General features: G+C 35.6%; 2 protein-coding genes across 4 annotated transcripts in view; both read left to right on the forward strand.

The window, feature by feature from the left end:
* The first annotated feature begins 2,345 nt into the window (after positions 1 to 2,345).
* Positions 2,346 to 11,530, forward strand: LOC131348974 (fucolectin-like). 3 transcript variants are annotated; one of them, XR_009204011.1, is made up of 9 exons: positions 2,346 to 2,433; positions 2,561 to 2,661; positions 2,782 to 2,826; positions 2,910 to 3,192; positions 3,698 to 3,837; positions 3,919 to 4,010; positions 4,431 to 4,508; positions 6,028 to 6,113; positions 10,707 to 11,530. XR_009204011.1 is itself a non-coding variant. In XM_058384234.1 (8 exons), the coding sequence occupies exons 2-7, from the start codon at positions 2,628 to 2,630 to the stop codon at positions 4,500 to 4,502; spliced, it is 666 nt and encodes a 221-aa protein (XP_058240217.1). In that variant the 5' UTR covers positions 2,346 to 2,433; positions 2,561 to 2,627; the 3' UTR covers positions 4,503 to 4,508; positions 6,028 to 11,530. The 3 variants fall into 3 exon arrangements, 2 of the variants coding, with proteins under 2 accessions (XP_058240217.1, XP_058240218.1); XM_058384234.1 differs by having other exon boundaries at positions 6,028 to 11,530; XM_058384235.1 differs by having other exon boundaries at positions 2,385 to 2,433; positions 2,597 to 2,661; positions 6,028 to 11,530.
* A 1,582-nt stretch (positions 11,531 to 13,112) lies between these two features.
* The window catches only part of LOC131348971 (fucolectin-like), a 6,421-nt gene continuing 1,179 nt past the window's right edge, over positions 13,113 to 18,354 (forward strand). The window contains exons 1-8 of the mRNA XM_058384231.1: positions 13,113 to 13,455; positions 13,653 to 13,689; positions 13,867 to 13,911; positions 13,996 to 14,278; positions 14,796 to 14,935; positions 15,025 to 15,116; positions 15,540 to 15,623; positions 17,809 to 18,354. The exon at positions 17,809 to 18,354 is cut by the window's right edge and continues 1,179 nt beyond it. Coding sequence (XP_058240214.1) covers positions 13,444 to 13,455; positions 13,653 to 13,689; positions 13,867 to 13,911; positions 13,996 to 14,278; positions 14,796 to 14,935; positions 15,025 to 15,116; positions 15,540 to 15,617 — 687 coding nt within the window. The 5' untranslated portion in view covers positions 13,113 to 13,443 and the 3' untranslated portion in view covers positions 15,618 to 15,623; positions 17,809 to 18,354. The remainder of the gene's footprint in view (positions 13,456 to 13,652; positions 13,690 to 13,866; positions 13,912 to 13,995; positions 14,279 to 14,795; positions 14,936 to 15,024; positions 15,117 to 15,539; positions 15,624 to 17,808) is intronic.

Here is an 18,354-nt window from a genome sequence, read left to right on the forward strand (position 1 = left end):
CGCGCTTCTCCATCTGGCAATCTGATGGACGAGTCTGGGTTTGGCGGTTGCCAGGAGAACGGTACTTGTCTGACTGCATTGTGCCAAGTGTAAAGTTTGGTGGAGGGGGGATTATGGTGTGGGGTTGTTTTTCAGGAGCTGGGCTTGGCCCCTTAGTTCCAGTGAAAGGAACTCTGAATGCTTCAGCATACCAAGACATTTTGGACAATTCCATGCTCCCAACTTTGTGGGAACAGTTTGGAGCTGGCCCCTTCCTCTTCCAACATGACTGTGCACCAGTGCACAAAGCAAGGTCCATAAAGACATGGATGACAGAGTCTGGTGTGGATGAACTTGACTGGCCTGCACAGAGTCCTGACCTCAACCCGATAGAACACCTTTGGGATGAATTAGAGCAGAGACTGAGAGCCAGGCCTTCTCGTCCAACATCAGTGTGTGACCTCACAAATGCGCTTCTGGAAGAATGGTCAAAAATTCCCATAAACACACTCCTAAACCTTGTGGACAGCCTTCCCAGAAGAGTTGAAGCTGTTATAGCTGCAAAGGGTGGACCGACGTCATATTGAACCCTATGGATTAGGAATGGGATGTCACTTAAATTCATATGCGAGTCAAGGCAGGTGAGCGAATACTTTTGGCAATATAGCGTATATTTGCTTTTACACTGTTTGGCCTTTAGTTACTTTCATTAATGCAAGTCTCCTACGCTTTTGCATAAGAAAAAAATCGGAATGTAAGCAAATAGCATAAAATGTACTTACATTATAGGTAAGTTATTGAGTGTTTTTCATCGGGTGAACCAACTTACGAATTGGTTTCATTGAAAACATTTTGCCTGGGCAATTTGTATCACAGGCCAAGGTGTACCTAATTAAGTGGCAACATTTAAACTTCACTGTTCAGAATGACCAAATTATTCATAACATGCCTTAATATGAATTAAACATTTTTGCTTGTACTGTTTTAAGGAAATAATCAACTATGATGATGTAGCCCAATGTGTGTTACATATACCTTTGGCCTCTAGCGGGAGCAAAATAATATGCATGGACCAGACCAGTTAAAGGCAAACCACAAAAAAACAAACTGCTGTTAACATTTACTACAAAAATCCCGGTGCAGTTTTAATTACAAAAGCTAAGAACAAGAAAATGATGAAAATGGAGTGATTCCATGAGAGAAAAGGCAGCACAGGGTTTGAATCAATGTAGACAAAATAAGCTCTATAATGGTGAAGGCAGCATTTGGTGTGTGGGACTGGGTGGAGTAGATACTTTGAGTGTGGTTGGGCATCGGCTGAGGATGAAGACAGGTAGCACACATCCACACAGGGTTCAAAAGTGGTATTTTGCATATATTTTGTATTCACCTGAAGTGCCTGATTTTAGCTTTTGTATACTCAATGACTGGCCACTATATTAAGAACACCATACTACTTGGAAACACTGCCTCAGTGACTCAATTCACTCAGAACAGCCTCAGTTCCTCATGACATGCATGGTTTTGCAGAGTCATCTGTTTTGTCATGATTGCATCACATATTAAAAAAAAAAAACATTCCCCACACCATTATACCAACAGCAGCAGCCTGGACTGTTGATCATGCTTTGAATGCCAACTAATGACCCTGTCTACAAGAAATTAAGAGTCATTAGATCATGGAAACTTTTGCCCAGTTTTAGTGAGTCAGTGCCCTCCTTGACTGACAAACATGAGTGGAACCTGATTTGGTTGCAGCTTGTCCACCTCATTTGGTTTGACATGTTGGGTGTTCTGAGATGCCTTTTTGCTTAGCAGAGTTGTAAAGAATCTTTTTGTCATCTGAAACCAGTCTGGCTATTCTCCTTTGACCTCTCATAAACATTTTCCTACCACTCTGTGTAAACTCTGGTCACGTCTGTATGTGAAAATTCCAAATCAGCCTCAAATTCTCAAACAAGCTTGTCTGGCACCAGCAACTATACCATCATCACATTTTTAAATTTGATGTGAATAGTTTGAAGGTCTTATCTATGTCGCTATGATTTTATGAGCCGTTAAGGGCCTTGCACAAGTGCCCAGAGGAGGCAGCTTGGTGGTCCTGGAATTTGAATTCATGAACTTCCAATTAGTAGCTCAATATCTTAACCATGTATGTGTAATGGAATGTGCTACCACTTCCATTTGTCACGTCATGTCAGTTTTCATTAATAAGACAAATTGATTCACGAATCAGTTGTGATACTGGATAAAAACTTATATAACTTATAAACTTATACAGTAGTTCTGTATACATTTTTAAAACTTTCTTAAAGACACATGTCATCTAAGGCCACTTGTTTGCATGTGTGAAATTTGCCTTTTAAACTACATAATCAATTACCAAAACACCAAATGAACAACTCAGAGTTGAAGAGGGTCAAAGAGATGACTTTCTGATCTATGTTAAGCAAGGTAAGAACTTTCTCTTAACTTTTTTCTTGGCTTAATATATTGTATATTTGCTAGATGATGCTCTTCATATATTTGGATGTTTACAGAAAGTCTGATTCTTAACTTAACTGCTATATTCCTTCTTCAGTGGGCTATTTTCCTTTCTTTCCTTGGGTGTGTTTAGAGAAGTTGTTTTCTTTCAATTTGAGCAGAAAATGGAGAATTCACAGAGGCCTATTCTTTATTTAGGTAACTTTGATTTTGAAAAACACTAAGATTGATTTAATATCTCTTGTACATTGTCATGATAGTTTAAATTTTTATAAATTATTTAAAAAAAAATTACCTATCAAATGTTCATTTACATAGGGATATGCATTTTCTCACTGCAATGGATACTCACTCATCAGCAAGGTAAGAATATAGAAGAATACATGTGAATATTTGAAAACAATGTGTGATTATACATGTATAATATCTTCTCTTTTCCTTTCAAGTTAATGTGGCCTTACGAGGAATTGCAACACAGTCTTCTTCATTCTCTGGCTATTACTATGCTTCGTTTGCTATTGATGGCAACAGAGCATCTGACTTGAGATTGTCCTCATGTACACACACAAATGCTGACAATAGCCCATGGTGGAGGGTGAATTTGTTGGCAATGTATGACATTAGCAATGTAATCATCACTAACAGAGGAGACGCCTGTGCAGAACGGCTAAATGGTGCTGAGATCCACATTGGAAATTCCTTAATCAACAATGGCAACAACAACCCCAGGTGAAAATTTGAAAAATACATTTAAAACGTGTTAAAATTATATCAGCATAAATAAGTATGCATTTAGTTTCATAGCTTTGTTAACATTTTATAATATTTGCTGTCTATAAGTTTTTGTAATTTGGTAACAATTCTTTGTATGCATTTAAAACATTAATAAGACATTATAAGATATTATAACATTCCACTAAAATTGCTCATTGTGACTGATTTTTTTTCTTTATATATAGTTAAAAACACCTGTTATAATTTAAGGATTAACAGTTTCATGTTTCACAGACATTCCACAAAATGAAATTTTACTATAAAGCAAGAAAAAGTATAATGCCATTCTTTAGTAGAATAAAAAATTCTTCTGCACGATCTGTTATGATTATTATCAAATTCAGGTTGGTGACAGCTTCATAAAGCAGCATTAAACGATATATTTAACATTGATTTAAAACATGACCTCTTTGTTGTTCTCTCTCTCTCTCTCTCTCTCTCTCTCTCTCTCTCTCTGTAGATGTGTCGTTATCCCTAGCATGCCTGCTGGTGCCTCTGTAAACTACACCTGCAATATGCGGGGTCGTTATGTGAATGTGATCATTCCCAATGTTATCCAGTACCTCACACTCTGTGAAGTGGAAGTCTATGGGGTTCCAGGTCACATTTTTTCAATTAATTAAAATATTGTACTATGTCTCAAAACTGTTGCTAAATTTCAACATTGTTGACTTTTTGCAGTTCCTGTATTTAAGAAGGCATTTCTAAGAATAAAGTTTAACAGCAAAGAAGATCTCAGCAACCATATCATGAGGGACAATGTTCTTCAAAAGGTTTGTCTTTGTGAGAATGTACACTCATTTGTCATTTTATTAGGTATACATATATTGTAGCTGCATTCATTTCCCATTATTGATTGTCGTCCCACTCTGTTGCACTTCACAGCTTGTTGCTGCTCTTCTATTAGTAGAAAGGGGGTCATTGTACACTGGATTATTTCTCAACCCAGCAGTGACCCAACCCATTGCTACTGCTGCACCTAATACACATTTACTAGTGCCATGCAAGCTAGCATTCAACAGTGTTGAGTCACTGCTATGTTGAAAATCGTTCAACACCCAAATTTGACCTTTCTACAAAATAAATGGAGCCAAAAAACATAGCATCAGATGACCTGAAATCAGTGAATGTTTATATAAAATTTAATGTAAATAAAGTATTGCATAGCACGTAATGGTATTTTTTTTCCATAGATCAAATCTGCCAATATCCAATCATCAATATTTCAGGTCCGTTGGACAAAAGAACCAGAGAAGGAAACTTAAAATAGGGTAAGAAACATTAGACGAATACTTCTACTATCCCTACTCCCTCTCTGCCTCCTCCTCCTCTACTACTACTACTACTACTACTACTACTGCTGCTAATAATAATAATAATAATAATAATAATAATACATAATCTGCAGGGTCTTGGCACTCCTTTTAAATTCTCTTGTAATACCCTTGTAAATACCACCCCCAGTGGCCAGTTCTTGTCAAGATATATAAAACAATAAATGCACCATACATGAAGATACTTATGTTTTGTGATGAAAGCTAAATCCTAGCTCTGTAAAATCCCTGCTAAAAAAACTCCTGATATAGTTACTGAGTAATGAATATTTGAACTTTACTCTGAACACTTAGAACATGAATAGCACCCATGGGTAGCCACCTTACGTGATATTGCATCTGGTAGTAGGAGGTCCTTTCATGAATTATTCCTTATATCTAATGATATGTGATTACCATGACAGGCAATCACAAGACAGCCATGTTTTTCAGTAATTACATCATCATGGGAATCCACTTACAGACTAGCACATATATGTACTATACCAAATTTTGGCTTAATCGGACACATGGTTCCTGAAAAACATGGTTCCTGACTTTAGCTCTGCCCTGCAGTATGACCAGACCTTGTACATGACCTCAGAGTCTTGTTGTGTCCATGTCTTTTAAGTTACATGTGAATTCATGGAAATATTATAGCTTTTAAACTAAATTCAGCACTGTCTCATTAAAATTGATTGACATGTGGCAGTCATACTGTTTTTCCTATTTACTGTATAAATAATTCTTATTAAGGATCGCAGTGTGCTGGCTAGTTATTGCATGTAGGTTTTGAATGTTATGCCAATTAATTAAAAATTTTAAATTGCCAAATGGTTATAGAGGTTTTTAGGGTTAAGAAAAAAACAAGAAATCTGTTTTAAAAAAAAAGATTTTTGTTTCTACAGCTCAATGTTCATTAGAAATGGACCAAACCATAAAATATTGCATTATAGCACAACCATTAGGCCAATCAGGCACATCTCACTTCCCTGAGTAGCAGGAGGGAGTACTACCTAGTTTCATGTCTGTACTACTTACCCTATGGTCTGCACACTTGGAATTAATGAGGAAGAAGAAGAAGAAGAAGAAGAAGAAGAAGAAGATCCTAACAGTTGCAATAATAATAATATCCATGCCATAAAACATTTCACACATATCCTGCTAACAGACATTTTCTTGTAATGTTTTAAAGGCATCTGCTACAATACTAATTACCTTATTATTAGTCTTTTATTATTTGAAGTGTTTGCCACACAAGTCCATATGAATGATTTGCCATTAAAGAAAGAATAACTTTCAGATTCAAGAATGCAAAAGACCTATGGCATAATTTGTATTAAATACACTAAAATCTCTTTTGACATTCGATTTTTTTTAGATCACCAGTTTGACTATTACATATTCATTTATTCATTGATTTATTTATTTTACTGAGTGATATGACAGTCAAGACTTTTGTCATTCTGACTCACAGGAAGCAGAAACATTTTAAATATGTAGAGAAGAAGAAGAAGAAGAAGAAGAAGAAGTGGTCAAAGATCAACAAAAACCATCAAATGTGTGAGGTTTGGGTGTAGTATACTGTATAAAATTACTGGATAGCTGATGATGTATATATACATATATACGTATATATTGGTTCAAAGTATATATTAATTAATAGGTTAATTCATTAATTTATGTATTAGATGTATTCAGTAGACTCTCAAGAATAGTAAGAATATTAAAAAAAAAAAAACACTGACATTTGCATGGTTGCAGCACTAAGAAAACATTTTGCACAACAGGGTAAAGCAAAACACTGTAAATTAATAAATAATATTAATACTCATTCATATTTCTTAAATTATTATTCTTTTTATTAATCATTATCTTCGAATATTGCCATGATACTTATAATGCAATACTCAGAATCCTTATCACTTCCTAGCCAATCAGAAATGTTAACAGCCAAAGAATCATCACTTTTTTTAATGCATTTGATTGGATCTGGAAGCATTTAAAAATAGAAAGTGTTGAGATCATGTAGGAATGAGGTTTTACTCGCTGGATTAAGTGTGTCTAATATAAACTTTGTTCCTTCACTTGCCTGTTTAGATTTTCCAAAAATTGTAGAGTAATGATTCTCATTAAATTATTAATGGGCCTTGTTTATTTAATATGTACATTATCTATTCAGACATGTTAAGCACATTACATTTGCGTAAATAAACATTTCAAACTGTTATTATGAGAGTCTTATTTAGAATGTAAGATATACAGTAACCTTGTCAGTGTCAGTGCCAAATCAACGCATTTATCAGAAATATAAGGACTGTTTGTGTCTAAAATCAAACACAATATTCTATCTGTTTGTTTCAGGATTGTATCACTTTTTTAGCCAATACTAAACTCACCTAACACAGACTCGCATTATGTTATTAGATACTCAGGATAATGCTTCTGGCATTTTTACTTATAGATAAAAATATTAAAGAAACATTTTGACTCACAGTATAACACTGTGCCCTCTCAAATCAAATGAACGTGATTGTGTTTTCTTTGTCATGTATCTCCCTGTGAATAAATTCCTAATATGTAGACATCAATAGAACTGACATGCTTCTGTATAATATAATACAAACTTGAGCACCTGCATAAGCCAACACTCAATATAAGGACCTTTTTCTCTGCAAATATTGACATGACTAGATATTTGAGCCAAGATAGTTTCCACTGAAGCAACAGAAATTATTTTACTGTTTAACCTTACATTTGATAAGGAACTGATGAACAGCAGATGTCGCCAGTGCACCATGTGAAACATGATTTGGCGCATGATCATTACAGGAACGCAGTTAGGTTGCCTAATGTAATGTGCTTCACAGTGTCTATGCACATGCAAATACACAATAATAACTATTATTATTATTATTATTATTATTATTATTATTATTATATGTCCCTTAGTCAATAGTACATCGTTTTACTGGACAGGAATGTGATGTAAATACAGATTTTAAAATAATTGAGTATTAGGCTGTTTAATACAGCTCTACTATAGTCTATCCTACAAATAGCGTGCACGTATTTGTTCAGTTTTTACTTTCTTTTCAGCTATAAACCAATCGTGGTTGAACAGTGTGTCAGTGTTTATACACTCTAGAGGAGAAATAGTTGGAGTGATCAGCACCTGTATTTGCCTCTATAGGTCCGCTGTTCTAATTGCTGACTGTTGGGTTGCCATGTCGGGAAATTCAAACTGTAGCCATTAAGAGATATGGGAGGGTAAAATATATATTTGACAAATACCTAAATTATATATTATAAATTATGTTATAAATATTAGCTGTAATTTAATAATAATAAAAAAATACATTCATTTTGTATCCCCCTCTCTCTCTGCGCGCTTACTGGCCTCTAGCACCGCCGCTGTGTTGTGTATGTCCGTGGGTGGTGGAGAGACCTATAGCATTGATAACGTGGACTAAAGAAAATATGCCACACTACACACATATCAACACTACGGTACATCAAGAGGCTCAAACAACGCTAAAGGCACTCGAATCTGTTCTAACATAAGTGTCATAGCGACATCTTGTGGACAACACAATATACTGCCTTACAATTTCATTACAAAAGAGGTCGCTCTCAACATAAAAAACCTATAATTTAATTCATAAGCATTCATTTAAGCAGCATTTTAAAAGCACTAGTATCTCAAACATTAAATAATAAACATTGAAATCATTTTTCTCTAGAGCAGTGTGCGTTTTAAACATTTATTCATAACAGAGAATTAATCCGATCTGGCAACCTGAGCTGATATCGGCCACAGTCTTGGGGTAGCAGTCCCACTGCGCTATCAGATTAAAGACTAATTGCAATTTGTCTTGTTTGAGGACATTGATCTCGGTCCACAACATTTTTATCAGACATGCTGACGTTTATTTGTCAGCCATGTAGGCATGTTTTTTTGTTTTGCTTCATTTACACCATTTCTATATATATATTTCTCTGTTTTCTACATTTTAATGCCTCTTTTGTAAAGAATACATAACTTCAATTAAAAAGCATATGCTCTGATTCAGTAAATAAAAATGCATTCAATTCTATTAATTCTACCTCTAAAGAAAATTGGACTTACGAGTAAAGTACACTTGTACATTGCATAAAGTAGAGATTCTATTTAAATCTAATGCAAATTCAGGTAAATTATTTGTTATTCATTATAAAGAAAATATGCCATGGAATGGCAGGAAAGACAATAAATCAATGCTTTTCCTAATCAGCAAGTATATTTAAATTAAATGATGAACTCAGACCCTCACTGTCATGCAGGATCAGAACGGTAGCCGTCCCAGGTCTAGGAGAATTTAGTAGCCCATTGGTATGCAGAAAGGGACCATTTAAAATGCATTTTGTGATGGAACATTATGAAGGTCTAGGACCATTCTTCATTTGCAAATCATCAAATAAGTTTTGCATGCCCCTATATTGTAATATGTTTTAGTCTGCTTTGTTTTCACAGTCACAGCTTCAGTGCCCACTGATACCTTAATGGCTAATTAAATATATTTGCTTTTATACTGTCTGGCTATTAATTACTTTGCAAGTCTCCTAAGATGTTGCATAAGAAAAAAACGGAATGTAAGCAAATAGCATAAAATGTACATACATTATAGGTAAGTTATTGAACATTTTTCATCAGGTGAACCAACTTAAGAATTGGTTTGCCCAATCTAGGTCTATGAAAAATTTATGAAAAATATATATTTATTAAAATACTTTGAGTGTGGTTGGGCATCGGCTGAGGATGAAGACAGGCAGCACACATCCACACAGGGTTCAAAAGTGGTATTTTGCAAATATTTTGTATTTACCTGAAGTGCCTGATTTTAGTCATTGTATATTCAATGACTGTCCACTATAATAAGAATACCATACTACTTAGAAACACTGCCTCAGTGACTCAATTCAATTAGAACAGCCTCAGTTCCTCATGGCATGCATGGTGTTGCAGAGTCATCTGTTTTGTCATTTTGCCTGGGCAATTTGTATCACATGCCAAGGTGTACCTAATTAACTAACTTTTAATTCTCTGTTTAGAATGACCAAATTATTCATAACATGCCTTAATATAAAGGAAACATTTTTGCTTGTACTGTTTTAAGAAAATAATCGACAATGATGATGTAGCCCAATGTGTGTTACATATATCTTTGGCCTCTAGCTGGAGCAAAATAACATGCATGGACAGGACCGGTTAAAGGCAAACCACAAAAAAAAACAGACTGCTGTTAACATTTACATTTCATTTTGATAAGCCAGAAGACCCTCTGAGAACAGCATTTGTGTCCATCTTAGATTCATTAGGTGTTAATCAAAATGTAATAGGACCCACTCATAATGGAGGTCACACTCTGGATCTCATTTTTACATTCGGATTAAATATAGAAAACATAGTCACTCTTCCACAGTCGGAAGCTATCTCAGATCATTATCTAGTTTCATTTAGAATGCGTCTTAGTCACGAGATGTGCAACTTGCCGCATTACTGTATGAAGCGTATATTTACATCTGCTACTGCAGAGAGATTTACCGATAGTCTCCCAGAATTATCACACATGATTGGTTCACCTTCTGACCCTACAGAACTTGACCAGGCGACTGATTACTTGGAGTCATTATTTCGGAACACCCTAGACACTGTAGCTCCACTTAAAAGGAAAAAAAAATAAAGACAAGAAACTAGCACCCTGGTACAACAACCACACATGAGCTTTAAAACAATCAGCTAGGAAACTAGAGCGTAAATGGCGTCAAACTAAATTAGCAGTATTCCAGATTGCGTGGAAGGAAAGCCTTCTGAGATACAAAAATTCTCTTAGTGCTGCTAGATCAGCATATGTGGTCTTACATTCGAAGCTCATGTAGATAATATCACTAGGGTAGCCTTCTTCCATCTTAGGAATATTGCTAAGATAAGAAATATGTTGTCGCTGCATGATGCAGAAAAATTAGTTCATGCTTTTGTTACCTCTAGGTTGGATTATTGTAATGTCTTACTGTCTGGATGTTCCAGTAGGAGCATACACAAGCTCCAGTCCAATGTTTAAGTCTAGGCTGAAGACATATTTGTTTAGTCAAGCTTTTAATGTATAGTTTTCTTAGGTAAAGGAGCAGATCTGGAAGGTTCATGGTCATAGAGTGTTTGGTGTAATGGGATGTTTTGGATGCTGTCATCTTACCACCCTCACAAGTCGTTCAGGTTTGCTGACTGTGAAGTGGTTGGATGCTTTATGTCCCGGGAAGCCTTCATGTCTGTGACCTTCTGGCTCTCCCTTTTAGATATGCTGTCATAGCGAGTCCCTGCCTGCACTTTACACATAATTCTACATTGTCTTTAAGCATCACATGATCAGAAACTTAATATCTTTCTCTTTCTCTCTCTACCTTCTCTGTCGAGCTATACAGCCCACTCCTGAGCTCCCAGTGTTTGCCAGTTCCCAGTGCGACCGCTGCCCTACCCCTGGTCAGAATCTCGCCGCTTGATGGTGCCCACTGATGCTGTGGATGGATCTGTGTGGCCCAGGAGACAGCCATGGACAGAGCCACTTGGGGACTTTCACACCATCACAGATATGCCATTTCATCTGTCAGCCCGTGACAGCAAAGAACTAGTGTTTATAATGACCTTAGAAACTACAATGACCTAATAGTTCCTCATGGGTCATTGATTGCTGTTGTAGAAAGGACATTAATTAGCTACAGTTACATTATTTTCTGTTTAGTGTCACCCAAATGAGGATGGGTTCCCTTCTGAGCCTGGTTCCTCTCAAGGTTTCTTCCTTTCCATCCCAGGGAGTTTTTCCTTGCCACCGTTGCCACAGGCTTGCTCATTAGGGATAAAATAGTCTAATTATAGAATTTAATAATTTATTCTTATTTCTAGTTAATTAGTTGTTTTTTATTTTTTATTATTATTTTTCATTTTCCCCTCCCCTTTCTCTGTTTTCTTCTTTTGTAAAGCTGCTTTGAGACAATGTTCATTGTAAAAGGCGCTATACAAAATAAATTGAATTGAATTGAATTTACTACAAAAATCCCGGTGCAGTTTTAATTACAAAAGCTAAGAACAAGAAAATGATGAAAATTCCATGAGAGAAAAGGCAGCACAGGGTTTGAATTAATGTAGACAAATTAAGCTCTGGTGAAGGCAGCATTTGGTGTAGGGGACTGGGTGGAGTAGTTTGACAAAGAGAGGGACAGAGAAAGTGAGGTTGAGAGAAAGGCCCACTTTAGTTTGGGAGACAAAGAAAGAAATAAAAAGAAAAGAGTTAATAAAGACGTGTAAAGTTTACAGTGACTTTTATTACAAAAAAAAAATTGTACAATCAATTTTAACCAATATTTATGAAAAATACTTTGAGTGTGGTTGGGCATCTGCTGAGGATGAAGACAGGTAGCACACATCCACACAGGGTTCGAAAGTGGTATTTTGCATATATTTTGTATTCACCTGAAGTGCCTGATTTTATCTTTTGTATATTCAATGACTGGCCACTATATTAAGAACACCATACTACTTGGAATCACTGCCTCAGTGACTCAATTTAATCAAAACAGCCTCAGTTCCTCATGGCATGCATGGTGTTGCAGAGTCATCTATTTTATCATGATTGCATCAGATATTTTGGGGGAAAAATCATTCCCCACACCATTATTGTCACACAACAGTCCGGGCCGAAACACCAGAGGGAGCCCTCGCCCGAATATTAACTATCACTGGCCACTTCTGGTACTGAGGCATATTTAAGCAGCGTGCCACCTTAGCCTCATTGCGAAGCATTGTTTCCCATTGCGGTCCGTGCCAAGCCTTTCTTTCTGTGAGTTCTAGTTCCTTCGTGTATGACCTTTCCCGTTTTCCCTTTCTGAATACGAGTTTTGGACTTTGTGTTTTTTGGCTTTGGTTTTTCGAGTGTGTGCTTTCTGGTTTTTGACCCTCCGCCCTTGTTATCCCGACCACGATTTCTGCCTACCGTCCTTTACTAATCTGCACATGGACTCTAACACTCCCACGCCTGACGAGGCATTACAATTATACCAACAGCAGCAGCCTGGACTGTTGATCATGCTTTGAATGCCAGCTAATGACCCTGTCTACATGAAACAAAGAAAGTCAGGAAAGTTAGTGCCCTCCTTGACTGACAAACATGAGTGGAACCTGATTTGGTTGCAGCTTGTCCATCTCATTTGGTTTGACATGTTGGGTGTTCTGAGATCCTTTTTTGCTTAGCAGAGTTGTAAAGAATCTTTTTGTCATCTGAAACCAGTCTGGCTATTCTCCTCTGACCTCTCTCATAAACATTTTCCTACCACTCTGTGTAAACTCTGGTCACGTCTGTGTGTGAAAATTCCAGATCAGCCTCAAATTCTCAAACAAGCTTGTCTGGCACCAGCAACTATACCATCATCACATTTTTAAATTTGATGTGAGTAATTTGAAGGTCTTATCTATGTCTTATCTATGATTTTATGAGCTGTTAAGGGCCTTGCACAAGTGCCCAGAGGAGGCAGCTTGGTGGTCCTGGAATTTGAATTCATGAACTTCCAATTAGTAGCTCAATATCTTAACCATGTATGTGTAATGGAACGTGCTACCACTTCCATTTGTCGCGTCATGTCAGTTTTCATTAATAAGACAAATTGATTCACGAATCAGTTGTCATACTGTATAAAAACGTATACCTTTAGTCTATACAATAGTTCTGTATACATTTTTTAAACTTTCTTAAGGACACATGTCATCTAAGGCCACTTGTTTGCATGTGTGAAATTTGCCTTTTAAACTACATAATCAATTACCAAAACACCAAAAGAACAACTCAGACTGAAGACTTTCGGATCTATGTCAAGCTCGGTAAGAACTTTCTCTAAACTGTGTTTTTACTTGGCTTAATATATTGTGTATTTGCTAGATGATGTACTTCATATAGTTGTGTACAGTAGAAATCTAATTCTTAACTTGCTATATTCCCTCTTCAATGGGCTATTTTCCTTTCTTTCCTTGAGTATGTTTATAAAATGACTAAAGTTGTTTTCTTTTAATTTGAGCAGAAAATGGAGAATTCACAGTGGTCTAATCTTTATTTAGGTAAACTTTGATTTGAAAAACACTAAGATTGATTTAATATCTCTTGTACATTGTCATGATATTAAATGACATTAACTTTTATAAATTATTAAAAAAAATACCTATCAAATGTTCATTTGCCTTTAACATAAGGCACATAATCAAATGTATAATTTTAGATTATATATTTCTGCACAGGGATATGCATTTTCTCACTGCAATGGATACTCACCTATCAGCAAGGTAAGAATATAGAAGAATACATGTGAATATATTGAATACAATGTGTGTTTATACATGTATAATATGTTCTCTTTTCCTCTCCAGTTAATGTGGCCTTACGAGGAATTGCAACACAGTCTTCTTCATTCTCTGGCTATTATTATGCTTCTTTTGCTATTGATGGCAACAGAGCATCTGACTTGAGATTGTCCTCATGTACACACACAAATGCTGACAATAGCCCATGGTGGAGGGTGAATTTGTTGGCAATGTATGACATTAGCAATGTAATCATCACTAACAGAGGAGACGCCTGTGCAGAACGGCTAAATGGTGCTGAGATCCATATTGGAAATTCCTTAATCAACAATGGCAACAACAACCCCAGGTGAAAATCTGAATAATACATTTAACACTTGTTAAAATTATATCAGCATAAATAAGTATGCATTTAGTTTTATAGCTTTGTTAACATTTCATAATATTTGCTGCCTATAGGTCTTTGTAATTTAGCAACAATTCTTTGTATGCATTTAAAACTTTAATAAGACATTATAACATTCCAATAAAATTGCTCATTATGACTTTTATTTGTCTTTATGTCTTTATTTGTCTGATTTAGGTCTTTATGTCTCTATATCTATATATAGATAAAAAATACCTGGTGTAATTTAAGGATTAACAGGAAGGAACATGTTTCACAAAATGAAATTTTACTATAGAGTGAGAAAAAGTATAACATCATTTTCTAATAAAATAAAAAAATTCTTCTGCACAATCTGTTATGATCATTATCAAATTTAGGTGGGTCACAGTTTTATAAAGCAGCATTAAACATAATATTTAACATTTAATCCCCCCCCGTCTCTCTCTCTCCCTCTCTCTCTCTCTCTCTCTCTCTGTAGATGTGTCGTTATCCCTAGCATGCCTGCTGGTGCCTCTGTAAACTACACCTGCAATATGCGGGGTCGTTATGTGAATGTGATCATTCCCAATGTTATCCAGTACCTCACGCTCTGTGAAGTGGAAGTCTATGGGGTTCCAGGTCACACTTTTATATTCAGTAAATTAAATTTAAAGTTGAGCTATGTTTCAGAACTGTTGCTCAATTTCAACATTGTTGACTTTTTGCAGTCCCTGTATTTAAGAAGGCATTTCTGAGAATAATGTTTAACAGCAATGAGGATCTCAGCAACCCTACCATGAGGGAAAAAGTTCTTGGAAAGGTGTGTATTTGTGAGAATGTACACTCAGTTGTCAATTTATTAGGTATACATACATTTTAGCTACATTCATTGGCCATTATTGATTGTTGTTCCTCTGTTGCTTCTTCTCTATTAGTAGAAAAGACATCAGTGTTAGCCAGAGTATTTCTCAACCCAGCAGTGACCCAACCCATTGCATCTGATACACACGTACCAGTGCATGGCAAGCTAGCATTCAACATCATGGTAGTGTTAGTGTTCTGTTGATAATAGTTCACCACCCATATAATATCTTTCAGTGCTTGACCCTTTCTACAGAAATGAAGGAACCAGAAAACATAGCATCAGATCTCCTGAAAGCAGTGAATGTTTATATAAAATGTATTATGATATGTACTGTAAATGAAGTATTGCATAGCACATAACAGTATTTTTTCTCCACAGATCAAATCTACCAATGTCCAGCCATCAATATTTCAGATTCAGTGGACAAAGGAACCAGAACTGGAAACTGAAACTTAAAAAAGTGTAAGGAAGCTTAGAATTACTTTTATTAGTATTACTATTACCCCTACTCTCACTGTGCCTCCTCCTCCTTCTTCCTCCTCCTCCTCCTCCTCCTCCTACTACTACTACTACTACTACTAATAATAATAATAATAATAATAATAATAATAATAATAATAATAGTAATAGTAATAATAATAATAATAATAATAATAATAATAATAATAATAATAATAATAATAATAATAATAATAATAATAATAATATATGTAGGGTCCAGGCACTTCTTATATATTCTACCCCCAGTGGTTAGATTGGCTTGATTCAGCTTAAATGGCGTTTTTGAAAAATACATTCATTTTAAGCTAAATCTAATCCAAATCTACTTTATTCTTTAAATCAAAAATTAATTTTAATCTTTAAATTTACTCATTTAATCTAAATCAAATCTGAATCTATTTCAATCCTTAAATCCTAAAAAATGGTTGGAGGTACCAGATGATGACAGGATAAATAGAAAGGATTTTTTTTTGCATGCCGTTGCACTTGACGGCGCAGAGAAACGTCTTACTACAATAAAGCCAAGTTTGCTCCATTTCGTCCAAGCCTACTTTTTATTGATTTGGCTAACTTATAACCAAATGATAGATAGATAGATAGATAGATAGATAGATAGATAGATAGATAGATAGATAGATAGATAGATAGATAGATAGATAGATAGATAGATAGATAGTACTTTATTGTAATTGCATATATATTCTATCTGCATATACACTGTATATTATGTTTGTTACTGTTGTACAATGTATGATATATATGGAGAGAGAGAGAGAGAGAGAGAGAGAGAGAGAGAGAGAGAGAGAGAGAGAGAGAGAGAGAGAAACTAGGGTAATCTATGAATGAACAATTATGAACAATATAATCATACAGTGTGATACAGATTTATGGTTCTGGTGCATATGGTCCTGTATCTCCTCCTGGACAGAAGGAGGTTGAACAATTTGTGACTAGGGTGGGAGGACTCCTTGATGATTAGGTGTGCTCTGTGCACTCGTGTGCTGTGGTGAAGAGACTCAGTGGCAGATAGTTGGGTGCCGATGATGCGTTAATAGGTAATTGGAGAAGACCCTGGACCACCCTGTGATATGTCCAGTTAGAGAGAAGCTCTGAGTTCCGACGTTGGACACATGGTTCCAGAGAAACACAGTTCCTGACTTTAGCTCCATTGTATGACCAAACTTTGCACATGACATCAGAGTTTTGTCCTTTCCATGAATTTAAAGTTAAATGTAAATTCATGGAAATACTCATGAGTTACAACTTTTAAAGTAAATTCAGCACCACCTCATTAGAACTGATTGATTGATGTGGCAGTCATAATGTTTAGAAATGATAACGTTATTGCTGATTAGTAAGGAACACAATGTGCTGAATAGTTTGACATCACAGTGTGCTGAATAGTTTGACATCCAAAATCTTAAGACTAGTTTGCAAAAGTATGTTTTGCATGTGTCTGTGAAGATTCTCTGTCATCCAAGTGCAGTGATCTGCAAGTTAAGTCATATTGACTAGACTCCTTTCTAGTTTGCCTACGCCCACAATCACCTTCCCCTTATTCCTTTAACAAGCCTATCCAGGGAAGGGAGGATCCTTGACCCTAGAGGATACAAATTTGTGGAATCCTGCCAACGGCCGTCAGACTGAAGAAGCTGCTCAGATTAGTAGTGAAATGTCTCGATCTAACTTGAAAGAAGTCCAGTTGACTCATCTTCCATGTTATGACAATACCAAAAATCTAAGTGGGTGGAGCCAAATGGTTATTGAGGCTTTTAGGTTTGAGAAAAAAAACAAGAACTATGTTGAAAAAAGATTACTGTCTGGTCCAAATGGACCACAAATTAAAACTGTGCATTATAGCACCACCATTAGGCCAGCCAGACCCATATCACTTCCTTGAGTAACAGGAGGGAGTACCACCAAGTTTCATGTCTGTACTTACACTTTGGTCTGCACAATTTATTTTATTGTAGAAGAAGTAGAAGAAGAAGAATACAATAATAACAATAATAATATCTATGCTATAAAACTGTTCAACATAGCGCACATACCCAGATAAATCAGTAAATATACATATTCATTTTTGCATTGATTTATTTATTGTAACTGAGTAATAAGTCAAGACATTTGTCATTCTGACTTGCAGGAAGCAGAAACATGTCTTAGATATGAAGAAGAAGAAGAAGAAGAAGAAGAAGAAGAAGAAGAAGAAGAAGAAGAAGAAGTGGCCAAAGAACAACAGCAACACAAAAAGGAACACAGAATGTGTGAGGTTTGGGTGTAGCATATGGAACTACTGGATAGCTGATTATTTATATTTATTGGTTAGAAGTATATATTTTTTAATAGGTTAACTTTGATTCACTGATTTATTTTGAAAATGTATCAAATGTATGTAAAAATCATTGTTTTTCTTATCTGCTATGTGAAATGATTTCTTAATTTTTGAGTTAAGTATAATTAAGCCTAGATTTAAATTTAAGATAATAGCTTGATTTTGTGGTAGGATTATGCTAGCATATTTCGATGAGTAGATGACTGGCAGGAACAGTAAGATTTTCTTTGTAACATAATGGGAAGAAAACAAAACTGGAACGCTCAATGATCAGGATTGTTTCTTTCTTTATTTTTTTTTAAACCTTTTATTAATCTAACAAACCAAACAATCATCACATTTTTTATAGATTTGATT

The sequence above is a fragment of the Hemibagrus wyckioides genome, linkage group LG29 (assembly GCF_019097595.1).
Source record: "Hemibagrus wyckioides isolate EC202008001 linkage group LG29, SWU_Hwy_1.0, whole genome shotgun sequence".
In the NCBI taxonomy this organism is placed as follows: Eukaryota; Metazoa; Chordata; class Actinopteri; order Siluriformes; family Bagridae; genus Hemibagrus; species Hemibagrus wyckioides.

Coding starts and splice junctions, on each gene's coding strand:
- LOC131348974 (XM_058384234.1), top strand. CDS start 2,628: ATGGAGAATTCACAGAGGCCTATTCTTTATTTAG. Junction 3,193..3,697: donor AATGGCAACAACAACCCCAG/GTGAAAATTTGA, acceptor CTCTCTCTGTAG/ATGTGTCGTTATCCCTAGCA. Junction 4,011..4,430: donor GGGACAATGTTCTTCAAAAG/GTTTGTCTTTGT, acceptor TTTTTTCCATAG/ATCAAATCTGCCAATATCCA.